At 34.0% G+C, this 15,638-nt stretch overlaps 1 protein-coding gene across 1 annotated transcript in view; it reads left to right on the top strand.

Moving 5' to 3' along the window:
* Positions 1 to 15,638, top strand: part of LOC138705029 (protein lifeguard 2-like) — a 90,786-nt gene that overhangs the window by 47,644 nt on the left and 27,504 nt on the right. Inside the window, exon 6 of the mRNA XM_069833578.1 lies at positions 11,055 to 11,180. Coding sequence (XP_069689679.1) covers positions 11,055 to 11,180 — 126 coding nt within the window. The remainder of the gene's footprint in view (positions 1 to 11,054; positions 11,181 to 15,638) is intronic.

The following is a 15,638-nucleotide window of genomic DNA, read 5'->3' as shown; positions in this document are numbered from 1 at the left end:
GAAATAACACCATTTTACTAAGACGCTTTGAACATCAAGTAGAGGCCTGCCTTATGATAACAAATCCATCAAAATCTCAATTTTGCAAATTTTGCAGTTAGCAAGTTTTGCAAAAACTGTCCTCAATTGCTTGTTTGCGAGATAAGTTTGAAGATGAAGGAACTGTTCAGAATATAATATCCATAAAAACAATTCTGGAAGACCACGAACATCCACGAGCCCCACAAGAGAAAGAGAAGTCATCAAAAGGTTTCAGCAATTTCCTAGAAAATCTGTTCGGCAAGCGGCTCGTGAGACAGGACTTTCAAAATCGAGTGTCCATCGCGTTTTGAAGAGTGCTCAGTGGAAAAGTTTTATTCCTAGATTAGTCCATGCTCTCAATGAAGATGATCATGACTAGAGAATTGAATTTTGTGAGTGGTACCAAGCAAAATGTGTGTAGGACCATCAATTTCCATACAAAATTGTTTGGAGTAATGAGGCCATGTTTAAGTTAAATGGCTCAATTAATGGTCACAATTGCACCTACTGGGCAACTAACAATCCTCATGTGACACAGTGGAACACCATGTGTGTTACAGTGTGGTGTGGTTTGTCAGTATTTGGTTTAATTGGACCTTTCTTTTTTGATGGTACCATGACTGGTGCAATTTACCTCAACTTGCTAAAGGAATCTGCCATGCCATGCCATGTATCGAAGTGATGTTTAGGAATGAAGAATGGTACTTCCAGCAGGATGGTGCACCTCCTCACTACCACGCAACATGAGGGCCTATCTTAACGGCCACCTGCAGAACAGATGGATAGGACGAAGAGGTAGTATCGAGTACTTCCCTCACTCACCGGATTTGACTCCGATGGATTTTTTTTCTGTGGAAACATATCAAGCATAATGTATATAGCACAAAACCAGCTACAATCGATGAGTTGAGAGCAGCTATTGTAAGAGAATATGCCCAAATACCAATCGAAATGATTAGGAACGTTTTGGATTCCATCGGTCAGCATTACCAGGTGTGCCTGGACCACAATGGCCAACAATTTGAACACTTTCAATAAATGACTGGTTTCTACATTGGTTCACATTATTTTTAATTTTGAAACTTATCTGTATCATAATAATTCTTAACATTGTAGTCATTGAAAGAGTGTATACATTTTTTGGCAACCTCTGTATTTGTGATTGAAAGTCTGTATTTTTATCTATATATTTTTTTCATTGCTCATTCATGTACAACCATTATTGTAAATTGTGTGTTATTCTGTGTCTATAGGCAAGCATTGGAAGGTCAAATAGTAGAAATAAAAAGTAAGCACAGTTACACAGTATTTTGTTTTATGGGGCCCAAAACGGTGAACAGACAGCAAGCCAAAAGATTAATGGTGATAGGAATAGACTTTTGGAGGTAGTCAGCATGAATATCCAGAAAAAAAAAAAATTGAAACACTGCAATAAAGGAAATTATGCAAGTCGACAGGAACATTTTAGAGATAATAGAAGAAAAACGTTTGAGATGGTATGGATATTTAAAATGGAAAATATTCAATAAATAATAAATATTCAAATATTCTAGCCATAACTTCCTATTTAAAACTGTTTTTGAAAATTCTGATATGTTATGGAAGGGACAAGAAATTCTAGGAAATTGGAGTAAATCCTTTATAATTCCTACATAACTATAAAAAGGGATATTTGAAGACAACTGATAATTATAGAGGAATATGCTTATCAAATCTAAGGAAGAGACTAGTGAAGTGCTTTGTGTGGAGTGTGGCATAGTATAGAACAGGCACCGATGTTTATTTATTCTGGTTAACGAATTTCTGACGTCTACTAGTGCTTGAAACATGAATAAGGCTTGCCTGTCCAGAAACATGGACATCATGATGAAGTGAAGAGAAGCAACTAGAAGCATTTGAAATGTGGAGTGTGCGAAATGGACAAACAGAATAAGAAATGAAGCTATGTTGGAAAGAATGAGTGAAGAAAGAACGATGCTGAAACTGATCAGAAAGAGAAAAAGGAATTGGTTGGATCATTGGTTGAGAAGAAACTGCCTACTGAAGGATGCACCAGAAGGAATGGTGAATGGGAGAAGAGTTCAAGGCAGAAGAAAATATCAGATGATAGACAACAATAAGATAATATGGAACATATGCGGAGACAAAGGCAAAAAGGCAGAAACTAGGAAAAATTAGAGAATGCTGGGTTTGCAGTGAAAAACCTATCAAAGCCTAGATATAAAATTTATGCATATATTCTCAAAAATAAACTCTATGAATCTTATGAAAATATTATTGGCGAAGAACAGTATGACTAGTCACGGACAGTCTTGCTCTGAGTTTTCATTTTGTTCCAAACAAAGCTTTTTGAGATCATCAGTGGAAATAGATTAAAGTAAAATATTATCAGGAGATAAGAATTTCAGGAGGTTCTGTTGTGTGGGACTATAATTGTTTAAAATGTCATACCCAATTTTCTTGAGGAATCACATTTATTGGTAGATTATTTTTAACTTCATTGTTGAATTTTGTAAGAATCTTGTGTGTCTGTGGTTGAGGTCGAGTTATATCATTTTCCAAATAAGTCATAGATTCCACCCAACACTTTGTTTGTTTCTAACTTCTCTCTTTGCAAGTGCACATTTCCTGTATTCGATTTTATCTTCTCGATTTTGGTTGGAGAGGATTTTGTTGTAAACTTCTTTTTTTCGTTGTATAATCTTTTCCATCTTATTATTCCATATTATGAAACCTTTCTACTTATGCCATTTCTGTCTTTGTCCCAAACTTTTTTATGCTTAATTAACACTGACTTCATTTTAAAGCTTGGATATTTGTACTACATGTTTGAGAGGCCGAATTCTCTGAATGTGAATCTTCAGGGCAGAGAATCACACATAATACAGCTGTCCAATAAGATTCTGGCTTTCAAACTAAAGCTGCTTCTGTGGAAGATCAATACGAAATAAAGTGAAAAATGACATTCTCTTCTAGAACTTTGCCACAGTTTTTGAACAGTGTGGCGAAGAGTACTCAGAATTGAATTGAGTATGAAAGCCATGAGAATAATTTTCCCTTTTGCGACATACTATCTTTGCTAGAAAGAACTTTCATCTCTGCCGATAATAAAATCCAGATAGTATAAAAGCAAAGTTAATGTTGAGAAGGATATCCAAATAGTTATATCGAATAATGTCCCCAGATTCGATATTTTGAATGACGAGAATGTGAAAGCCGAATGAAGATTGGTAGCATTGTGAAAGACATTAATTCATTTGTTGTTGTTTGTATCACTTCCAATGTGTTTGTTCTTCCAGAAAGTGATACAGCGATTATATAATAAGGATGACATGTTTCGTCATTATGAACAAAATATACCTACACATGAGATCATGTACAACAAAAAGTGCTTATCTCATTAATTTATTCTTATTCATTCAATAATGTAAATGCTGTTTCCTTAAAAAAAAAAAAAATACCACCAAATCGAATTTGGGCATTAATTTTTTTTAAATTTTGGATATAGGGATGTTGCACAGAAAATGTGACATATGAAGGGTGGCACAATCTTGAAAAGTTTGGGAACCCCTAGCCTAAAGAGTTGTTTTCGTCCTTGTTAATATGTACATATAACTGACCACTACACATTCATTTGTTTGTAGGATAGCATCTTTTTTCTTCTTCTTTTTCTCCTCTTATGTTGTTTTATTCTTCAATTATGTACTCGCTAGGACTATATTCAATCTCACTAATCTGCATTTCTCCTTTCTGAGGTTATCTGCACCTCTGCAGTTATGATCCAACATACATTTTCTGGTAGGATCATTAAATTTTCATTGAGGGACACTTGAGGTGCCATCACCAGGGTAACAGTCATGTTTCAGTTTCAAAGCTGGAAGACCAAGATGCTTTGTCATTGTTATTTTGGCACTCTTCTGCATCTTAGAACATTGTGAGGATCAATTTCTGCCATTTGTCTTATTTTCTAATATTGAACGTGAAATCTATACAGGTCAGATGCTTTCCTACATGATAGCTTCCCTGTTTTTATATTAGTTAAAGTGTTTTGAATCTATCTTCCCTATTTCGACATCAATTAAAGCTTTTTAAAGTTGTCAAGGCCCATAATTGCATCTGGACTTAACATCAAATATTTTCTTGTCTACATCTGGCATGTCTGATATGAGGCCATATTGTCTTTTTTTTTTAAGAAAATGTTTATACATGTAGCCTACTAATAGACAAGCCCATTAAATTTCTGAAAGGCAAGGACCTCCAACTTATCACAGGGCTAGCTCGGGGTGAGCTATTCCCTGTAAACTTTGTTTCTCTTGTGTGTTTTTGCCTGATCTTATTTTATTAATCATACTTAAATCTATATCTAGTTTTTGTCCTTAAATCTAGTATTGTTCTCTTTACTTCGCTTGTTCTCATCCTGTTCCACTGTATCTCCATTACTCATTTCACTTTCACTATTTACTTTAGACCTATCTTCTCTTTCCACTTTGCCCTTTCTCTTGCTTTTCTGGGCCACTGCTCACCCACCACTTCTCTGAAGTCCTCTTCTTCTTCTCCCCATTCTCAGGTCCCATACCATAGTGGCATAAGCCCACCTGTTTGGCTGCATCCTGATTACATGTCCTCTCCATCTCCATTTAATTAACTGTGCTGCGGTGGCTTCTATACGGCTTCTTCTTCACAGTTCGTCGTTTTTCACTCAATGTTGGAGGTTGAAGCCCATTATTATTCTTTCCATTTTCCATTGACTTATTTGGATCGTCTGGATCTGTCCTTTAGTGAATGTCTAAGTCTAGCAGCCATATAGAAGGTTAGTATGACGCAAGTTAGCAGTGTTTCTAGTCTTATCTTGGGTTCTTGGGGCTAATATGTTTATCTAGGAGTATGAATTTTAGGTTCCAGAATTTTCTCCAAGCAACTACTATTCTTTGTCATTTTCTATTTTTTTCTGTGAGACTGCTTGGCCCAGGTAGATGTATTCCCTGCAGTATTGTAACTGTGTCCTATTTACTTTAATCAGCATCTCTGCAGAGTTTGTCATATTGAGGTTCTAGCTGATATGTATATTTATCAGTCAGTACGTCTCACTTGATGATGTAGATGGATTTAAGGGTTGTAGATAGATTTATTGATATTAGTTCACAAAAGTACAAACGTAATAATTAAAAAAAAATTATCTATATACAAAAATTAGTTATACATAATAAATATACAATTTCCTAAACTAATTTATCTGTCGCAAATCTCAGTAATTTATTGGTTCAAACTTGCACTTACGTCTGGTTTTAGTGCATGTTTAAACCAATTGTGATAACCATTAAAGCTTTAAAACTTATTTCTCTGCCCATTTCACAATTTTTCTACCATAAACTTTTTTAAATCAACTGTTCTTTTTTTACTTTAAACATCTAAATTTATTCTATAACTTTCATATTTATGTTTAGTTATAGGTTCACTTATGTACGTTAACTAATTATTCCGTGTCATCATACTGCATCCAGGTTAGCAGTTGTTGACATATAGCCAGCACACTGCAATAGCTGAATCGGTATTTTTCAGTGAGTACAGTAGGTCAGTCTAAATTCCTGCTACATGTTTGTCAGCAAGTTATTTGGTTATTTATACATCTTACAGCGTACATGTAAACACACTTGACATATTAATTACGTAAATCAATACCAATTACAGTTACAACATTCTTTTCCCTGCTCACATTTTCGTTTAATTCTATTCTACTTTTTATTAAATTTATTTTATGTGTAATCTTATTGAAATTTAAAGTCTTGAATATACAAATTAATTTGATGTTGTCTTTATAAAAAAAGAATTTTACTACTAAATACATCTTTCTTGTTCAGATTATTATTATTATTTTTTTTTTTTTTGGATTTTCTGATTATAGGAAAGTTAAGTTTTTGTTGTTGCCTACCTCATAGTAAATAGTTTTGTTCTGTACTTTTATCATTATTTGTATTTGATTGTTTATAATTTTTTCTGCTAATGTTTCTATACGGCCTGTAATTAAGTGATCGACCTCAACTTCATCTTCCTTGGTAGAATCCGCTAACCTCATCAGTGTTGACGGTGTGTCACTTCCTCTAGCACGCCTCAAACTACCCAAGGACTGTTGCACTATTTGTACACGATTTTCACTTTCACTGCACTTTTTGGATGAACCATAGATCCTTCTCTCTGCAGCACTTTCACTCGATTGCCTCTTAGTCTGTGTTACTGCCCCACAAGCCACCTCTTCTCTGGTTCCCGCATCTTCTTCCCTGCATGGTCTTCTTTCTTCACTCTTGTTTCTTCTTGAGGAATTTGTGAAAGAATCGTTCTCAATTTTTCTAAGGTATTCTCGTATATCGTTCACACTTGTAAGGTCACCAATTTTAACATTTATCTTATCGGATTGCTCATGCTTTGTTGCTCCGTTGTCATTCCGATAAGTACTTTCTAAGCTTCTATCTTTTCTGTTGTGTGTTATACTACTTCTTCTGTTTCCCTGATGTGGAGATGCTGCTCTATTACTATTTGTATCACTTTGTTTATTATTGTTTCTGCTACAGCTATAAAATATGTTCTCAGTGTTATAATCATTCAAGATATCTGAGCCGATTATCTTTCCATTGATCTTGATTTTGTCTTTAATTAAGTTTGCTCTAAATCTTTTGCTTCGAGCTCCTTTCAACAGTGGAATTAATTTTTTTCTTTTCTCTCTTATATCTTTTGCGGAATCATTTTCTATGTAGATATTTGTGCCTATAAGTTGTCTCCTATTTGCAATGATATGTTCTTTACTGAAATAACAGTTGAATTTAGCTAGCATTGGTCTATTCTTTCCATTCCCGACTCTATATGCGTTGTTTATTGCACTTATATCCACGTTTAGTTTTAAATATTTAGATAATAATTGTAGCACTAGTAAACATGTGTCGATTCCTGTTCGTTTAGTGTCCTCTTCAGCCCCATAGATTACAATGTTATTGAGCCTACTATTACTTTCCCATTTTCTAATCATTGACTTTAGCGTAGCCTGCTCCTGGATAACTTCTTTTATCTTATTTTCCACTTCAATATATCTATTGACTAATTCCTCTATGTCATTAGAAACTTTATGTAGAAGCACACTTGCCTTTTGTCTATCTTCCTTCGTTTTCTTTATGTAGTTTTTCCATTCGCTTTGAAACATCTTCTCATTATAATCTGTTTCTTCTCTATTGCCAGGTCCCGGGTTTAGCTCCACATTTCCAATTATTAATACTATTGATATAACAGCTGCTGTCATAAATATGATATTTCTGTCGGATACTGCTTCCTTTCCACTTTTTGTACTTCTTTGGATCTTCACTGCATTATATCTACCTATACGTGACCTGTATGAAGTTAGTTTGTCGCCCATACTTTCTTCACAGTACTGACCTACTTTTAACGCTGCTTATAACTCGACTGCACTTTTAGAACTGACTTGATGATGTGTGTCAGAGGAAGAACAATTGTTTGTGTGCATCTGAAGTCTGATCAATGTAATATGTAGCTAGTCGGTGATCTATGCAATGGAGGGGGAAAGGAACTGGCCACCATACCCCATTATCTCCAGGCCTAGTTGCCTCATAAGTGGTGCCTTCTTGGTATCACTTGTGAGGTTCAGACCTGTCTTCGGACAGTTGACTAAACAACTAGTCCGATTTTTTTGCTCTTTTCGTTCAACTCTGGTATCATAATAGAATTGTACTTCACCAAAGTTTTACATCAATGTGGTGTACAAATAGATAACACTAAATACCCAACACCGACTAATTGTCTTAGAAACCCTTTTGTTAGACAGAAAATCTGTTACCATCTTTCTCTTATATTATAGTAGTCAGTGGTGAAAGTGTCGACAATGCAAACATCCTAATCAGATGGTTTTCAGTTTATAATTGTATGTGCAGTACTATAAAAGCAATGATTGCAAACACTAAGATCAAAAACTTTCTTCTTTTCTTGTCTGTAGAGGATTAATAAAAGTGCTAATACTATCCGAAATCACACCTGTGTCCGTTATCACCCCAACTGATGTTATAAGAGTCTACAATATTTCTTTGCTTTGTCACTCACCTGTGAAATGTGACTGATCTCCCCCTCTTCCTCCATTATAGGTTCCAGATTCATAACATGATGCAATGTGTTTTGTGCAAATTATAAAGAACATTAAAATTGACCAAACATCAGTAATTGAAAATAATAAAGAAGTAGGCATTTCTGATGAATCTTTTTTTTTTAATTGGTTATTTGATACTGTTAATTATGATGTTATCTAATGTCAGTGGAATTGGTGATAGTGAAATGATATTTGGCAGTATGAGTCCAAGGATTCGCCATGTAATTATGTGACAGTCACTATATAGCTGGGTAAATCAGCCCAAGTGGGATTCGAACCCACACTCAAATGCAATCAATATTAGTTCGAGTACATTTAGTATCCTGAGACATAAAAAGGGAGAAGATATTTTTATACCCTCAATAATTTCGTAGGCTGAAATGAGATTTGCATGATGCTTTATTGGTGTCACTTGTGAGATTCAAACCTGTCTTTGGACATTTGACTAAACAACAAGTCTTCTAATTCCAGAGCCGATATATGTTTCTACCAATATATAATACATACTAGTAATATCAGCGTTGCTAAATTTATTGTTTGAAAAGTAAAACCCCGTTCCATTTACATCTCACACACATTGAAGAATGTCTACTCAAGTTTTCCTGTAAATAACCACACATTTATGTGACCTGTGCACTCAGTTTCATACTGTAAACATGGTCCCCTGCTTGAAGGTTTTGTACTCATAACCAGTTCACCATATTTCATACAAAAAAAAAAAATGAGACATTCCCTCCACATTACAAAGATAACTTTATGTTTCACTTCTTCACTTCGACAAACACATCACTTTCTGTTTCTTCTTCTGTTCAACTACTGTATTGTCCAATAGTGTGACTGATTTATCCTGGATTGTCGCTGTTTCATTATAGTTCTCACTTCCACTTCGAAAAATTTCTGTATATTTCACTTCCCATTTCACTCTGTACACTGATTTCTGACAAATTGATATAAAATTGTGTTTCTTTATTGTTTGTTTCTTCATCCTGATATTCGTCTGGCTCAATGCCTTTATGAAATTTTCATAACTGACTTTGCAACATTGAAAACAGGTACTTTCTTCCAATTCCAGTATTGCTTCATGTAATTACTTTTTTTCCTTAGATAAGCACTGTCTTCTTCCTTCCTTTTTAACAACGAATGTGTCCACACCTGTGGAGTAACGGTCAGTGCATCTGGCCGCGAAACCAGGTGGCCCAGGTTCGAATCCCGGTCAGGGCAAGTTACCTGGTTGAGGTTTTTTCCTGGGGTTTTCCCTCAACCCAATACGAGCAAATGCTGGGTAACTTTCGGTGCTGGACCCCGGACTCATTTCACCGGCATTATCACCTTCATATCATTCAGATGCTAAATAACCTAGATGTTGATACAGCGTCGTAAAATAACCCAATAAAATAAGAAAAAAAAACTACAAATGTGATAATAATTGTTTGTCTTCCCTTAAAAGCACAGAAGGAATCACATTCTTCTTTCTCTTGAAGTAAACTGGATTTCAAGGGACAGGATTATTCATGGTCATCTTCAGTGAAATGAACAAATCGTATGTATGCATATTTGCTTGTAATGAAGTCTTTGCAATTAATTCTATTCAGCCATTCATTATACCATTCTGGAAATCCTTTTCTATTCGAAAATTTATGAAAACTTACAATATTACTCTTCTGATAATGTTCAGAATGATGGTCATAATTACTGCAACAATGGATACAAACGCAGCTTGCTAAAGAAAATAGGTGAATAGCACTGCAATGATGCAGTCTAACTGCATGTGTGGACACGCAGCAGACATCATTATTGTGAAATGAAACTTTACGAGAGGATTACTAGAGAACAAATTGACGTGCAACATTGGTTTTTGTTTACAATTTGTGTGAGAGAATAATCTCTTTAATTATGAAAACATGAAATTTAACTGGATGGGGCCTTTAAGATGTTTGGTTTCGACAGATATTTTCAGAAAATTTGATGATCTTAATCTCTAGTTCCGAGGATTGATTTGATAAAAATGTTGTTAAAATTCATGGGAAGGTGAAAGGATAAGAAACTTATGTTTTGGTTTAATTGTGGTGATAATGAGAGTGCTGCAGTTTTTCCAATAGTTTTTGAATTTACAGAAATTAAATTGTTTGTAACAAGTGCCACTTAAATTACAGGTTGCAGATTTTAGCTTAAAATTAAAATAAAACCTGCTGGAAATGTCTGTCAATCGCTCACTGAGGGTAGAGGGGTGTAACAGAAAATTTAATCAGTAATGGTTTTGAACTTCACCTTCGAAAACTAAATCGACGTGTTTTTCCTCAGAATTGGTCCCCTGCACATCTAAAATTATTCAAGTGGGAAGTTTTGAAATTAACACACGGTATATTTGCTTAGCAAAATAATTTTGCTTCTGCATTAATTTGCATCTAGGTAATAATGTATTTATTTAATAGCTTGATTCTCTCTCTCTCTCTCTTTTTAATATATTGTATTTAATATATTATTTTGAATGTGATTTAAACTTATTATAGATGTAGGTTATAGACTTTGTGCAACATCAACTACTTTATAGGTACAGAATTGAAAATAAACTATATCTAGGGGATTGTGAACAAGGAAGGTTTTAATACCATGCTTTATTCAATAATAAAATTGATGATGAAAATTCAACGGGTATATATACTTTGGAAGTTGAAAACTAGTTATTCTGACTTTATTTTCAGATTTAACTACAGTGATTTTCTCAGGAGAGTAAAAGTGTTGTAGTTATTGATAATAAATACTGTACAGTTTTACTTTTTGCTGGGTGTTTCATATTTGAATATTGCTGAAGCAGTTCATAAGAACAAACACAAATCTAAAATACTGAGCTATTAACAGGGGCAAGTATATAGTAGTATTGTGTTTGTTTCAGACATTGGCCATGTCGTATTGGGCTGCCATTATTTCTGCTTTCCACGATACACTGGTAGTTCTCTTGACGGTTGGGATTGTTTCAGTGGTGTGCCTTGGTCTGACTTTGTTTTCCATTCAAACGAAAGTAAGTATCAGTATGAGTAATAGATGATGTTCTATTTAACTTGTTGATTTTGTCTTTACATTTGTTGAATGTGTACTTATTTTTCACATATGTGTAACATTGATTCTTCTTTATCCAATAGAATTTATCAATCATTTTATACAATTGAAGATTTATCAAGTAACATGCGAGCTTGTCCTTTATGAATGCATATATCTTTCCTTCTTGTGTAGTGAATGATGTAAACGGTGTGAAATACTGGCGTTTACTTTAATATATGTTTTTATTTTGCAAATATTAGCATATGACGATTGCATAAAATAACTAAAAAATATTAATATACCTCAGAGCTCAATAGAAATGCAAGGTTTGTATATGCTTTGAACCTAGAGTCTAATTGAAATTTTTAACGAAGGAAGGCATTGGATAAGATTTTCTCAGTGTACTCCAGTTTTCCCTGCCATCCCACTAATTTTCCATTGTCACTTGTTTAATAAATTTTATGCAATAAGATTGATTTTGTTTAAAAATCCCTTCAGTGCAATGTACCTAAAGAAACCACAAACTATAAAATAATGTGGATTCAGTATTAAACTCTAGTTCACGGGATTATTTATAAAGAAGTTGCTTGTCTCTCCTTCTGACTGGCAAACATTTCAGTGACACAGTTCATAAAGTTCGGAATTTGATGGAGTTCCTCCTTATGAATGGAACAAAAGGCCAACAAATTCAGCTTATCTTGGCCCATGGTATTCTACTTAATGTGCTGAACTCTGCTATTCAGCTGTTGAAACAGGGTTGTTAGTGTATGTAATTCAAAGGGCGTTGCTGACTTCAGAGAATGAATCCTCAAGGGAAGAATAATCCATAAACAACTGAAAAAATCACACAGTGAAGAAATTTCTTTGGAAATGAGTGGACTGTAATTAATACAAAAGACTTAACTAGATCAACTGTAAACTTTTCTCTGTATGAGACATATATCTTTGGGTCACTTACGGAAAAACTGCCAAATATCTGTGACTGCAGGAACCATTCATTGAGTTGGTTAATAACAATATAACTTACTTCTTTGGCATTTGTCATCAGGTCTCTTCCCAACCGTGTTTGTTCCATTTTCTTGGCAGAAGAAACATTTGTTTATAACTCTAGATCAACATGTATTTGACATCTATCAATGTTGTCTCATATTTTCATTACGGCTGATTCAAATGCATGAGATATGCTTAATCTGTTAGCATTCTGCATCTGTAATGTATTGTACAATATGTCAACATGTTTCATTATGTCTTAAAAAATTCAGATAAAACAAAAATACCTGTGTCATTAAGCAAATTTTTAGGCCACATGCTTCTGTCACTAAAATCATCCCACAGTCTTTCTCGCCAATCTTTTCGAAACATTCCATTAGCTCTATCTTATTTTCCTTAACAGAGTTTATATGTTCTATCACATTGCTGAGACCGTAATTATGTGCTTATTGCATAATAATCGCAGTAAGTCACTACATTTACATAGGTGAAGTAGAGGATGATGTTGTGAACCCAGTAATGTTTGTAAAACTCAGCTTGACTGTTTTAGTATATATTTTGCTCAGGTCTTCCAACTAAACTCGTATGTTAATTAATCTTGTATATATAGTATGTGAGGTGTATTTAAAAACTGAAGCATTGTTTAAATGTTCAACTAATATATTACTAAAACTGCCAAGTAAAGACAGTTAAAAAAACTGTCTTGATTTGCCGATTCCTGACTTTCATTGTGATGACTCTAATAATTCATGAGTACCACGAAATGTTAAAATGATCTATCAATGTGCTAAGTATATGTCTATTTTTTGTGACTTACTCTTATGCTTTTTGGTAGAAAATATGACTGTGCAATCAGTCTGTGCTGCAGTGTTTACTGTTACAAATGTTTTAAATGTGACAGACATTTTGTAAATGTAATGAACTTTCCTCATTTGTTCACTTAATGTTTCAGATCCTTAGAGCCTGTCATCTTCACCACCAAATAATAAACAATAGAAACAAAATAGACTTCTTTTTCTTCACTTACAATCGGTTAACCCTTAGGAGCTGGAAGAATTATACCACTATTACACGCAAATGTGTAACTCTTAACCAGGTGTTCATATGCCTGTGTGTATATATATATATATATATATATATATATATATATATATATATATATATATATATATATATATATTAATAGGTTTTTACGATGCTTTATCAACATCTTTGGTTATTTAGCGTCTGAATGAGATGGTGATAATAATGCTGGTGAAATGAGTCCAGGGTCCAGAGTCCCGGAAAAAACCTCAACCAGGTAACTTGCCCCGACTGGGAATCGAACCTGGGCCACTTAGTTTCACGGCCATACCTGCTGACCGTTACTCCACAGGTGTGGACGTATGCCTGTATAATCGGGTAAATTCGTGTTGGGTAGCCGATATGTCCGACTAGCATATCGTGCCAAAGATTGCAGGTTCGCATCCTGGCCACTGCAGTCAATTGAGCCTATAGTAAAGGATGGGGAGGGTCCATGTAAAACAATTCGTGTAATGGTACACATGGAAGCTGATGGAGTTTCAGTTTACTGCAGTTGAAATGATTTTTCTCCTTTTTTAAAAAAAGAAAAAGAGAAACATTACAAAAAAAATTGTTTTAATCAAGTGCAATGTCCTTATTGTTATATAAAATTAAATAATATAATTTATATATAAATATATATATATTTATATACACCATTATAATTTATAACATATTACATCACGTCATGATTATAATATTAGCTGGCCACTATAGTGGATGCACGGCTCCTAAAGGTTAACAACAATTATTTTTTAAATCCTGTATTACAGAAAAAAAAAATTCTTTATTTTTTTGCTATCTGCGTGCACATAAATTAATGTAATAATTAAATTGATGTCCTCCTAACAATTTTAAGTTTATCTTCAAGTTTGTAGGGTTATCATATGTCCTCATTTTCCCAGGCATGTCCTCATTTTCAAGGGTTAAATTACCATGCAAGAGGAATTTTTAAAATCAACGCGAATGTCCAGAAATTGGAGCTGTGATATAATATTTATATATGCTTGGCTTTTAAACAACCAGAATTAAGATTCTTGACATGGTACCTTGGATCTTTGTTTTACTCACGAATCATGAACTCAGAAAGACACTAGATACTTTTTGAAGTTTTAAAGTACAGAGTCCACTTTTATTTCCCTACTTTACTGCTCACGTTGCACATGACTCACACGAGATTCTGTTACCTCAATTTGCATGGGTAATTTATTCATATGAGCTTTCACATGGAGATCGTGAGTTCTTTTCCATGCTCGCCAAGTATTTTGCTATTTCTTTAATTCAAATACAGTGATCTAAGGACAGGAATTGCCTTGTTGTAGTCAACACATAGCAGGAATAGCAGTCCCTTGAGATTAGGGTTGGGCAAAGCAGTTCACCACCTTGAGTGTTGCTCAGAGGTCTGCTCACTGAAAAGAATTGCTTAGCCACTCACTAACTTTTTTTGTTCAAATGGGGGGAGAAGTTTGCATTGAAAAACAAAATGACGTTTTCAGATTAAGTGTAAATTTTTATAAAAAAAAAAAAATCACATTTTCACATATGTAATATGTAGTTGTCATTTATGAGAAAAATTGCAATTCCAGATTAAATGTAAGCTATTTTTGTTTATAAAAATATCACAATTGCACAAAAAAAAAGGGAAACATACATTTAGGAAAAAATTTGTAGATTGAATGCAAATAATTACTTTATCGCAGTTTTATATAAAATGCAAATTATCTTTTCTGAGAGAAAGTACAATTGAGGACCTTTTTTGGAAAACTTGCAAACTGCAAAATTTTGATTTTAGTGGATTCGGTAACATAAGACAGGCCTCTACACAATGTTAAAGGCATTTTAGTAAAATTGAATTATTTCTCTTCATTGTATGTGTCAAAGTATGATCGTTGCACCTATAACCTACTTGTCTCCTGTCAAATTTAGTTTTTTCAGTTAGCAGGTTTTGCAAAAACGGTCCTCAATTTCAGACTAAAACAATATTTTGCTCATTTTGTCGCTTGTTAACCTGCTCCTTTTTTCTGTACATATTTGCCCAATTCTTAGGAAAAATCTTCCAACAAGAAACATTAGTAGCTGAAATGCGAAGTTTTTTTTTTACAATAACTGAATATACATTTGCATAAGTAAATTTTCTTGTTTGCCACCAATTAATTGGATGGCGAGGCAAATACAGCCTATTAAGATATTAATTTATCTAACTCTAATATTGTCTCATTGTTATGATCCTATTCTGCTTGCAAATGATACAAAGCTACTTCAAATTCTTCCTAAATGGAAAATGAACTCTGAGTCTGCTGTACAGGCTGATGGTTCAATTCCAAATGTTTGTTTTGAACAGCAACCCTGACTTTGCCAAGGAGCATTTGATAGGCTGATCTACTTT

Source organism: Periplaneta americana, chromosome 8 (assembly GCF_040183065.1).
Source record: "Periplaneta americana isolate PAMFEO1 chromosome 8, P.americana_PAMFEO1_priV1, whole genome shotgun sequence".
Classification (NCBI taxonomy): domain Eukaryota; kingdom Metazoa; phylum Arthropoda; class Insecta; order Blattodea; family Blattidae; genus Periplaneta; species Periplaneta americana.
Note: the sequence above shows the minus strand (reverse complement) of the source record. Positions and strands in the feature narration are given on the sequence as shown.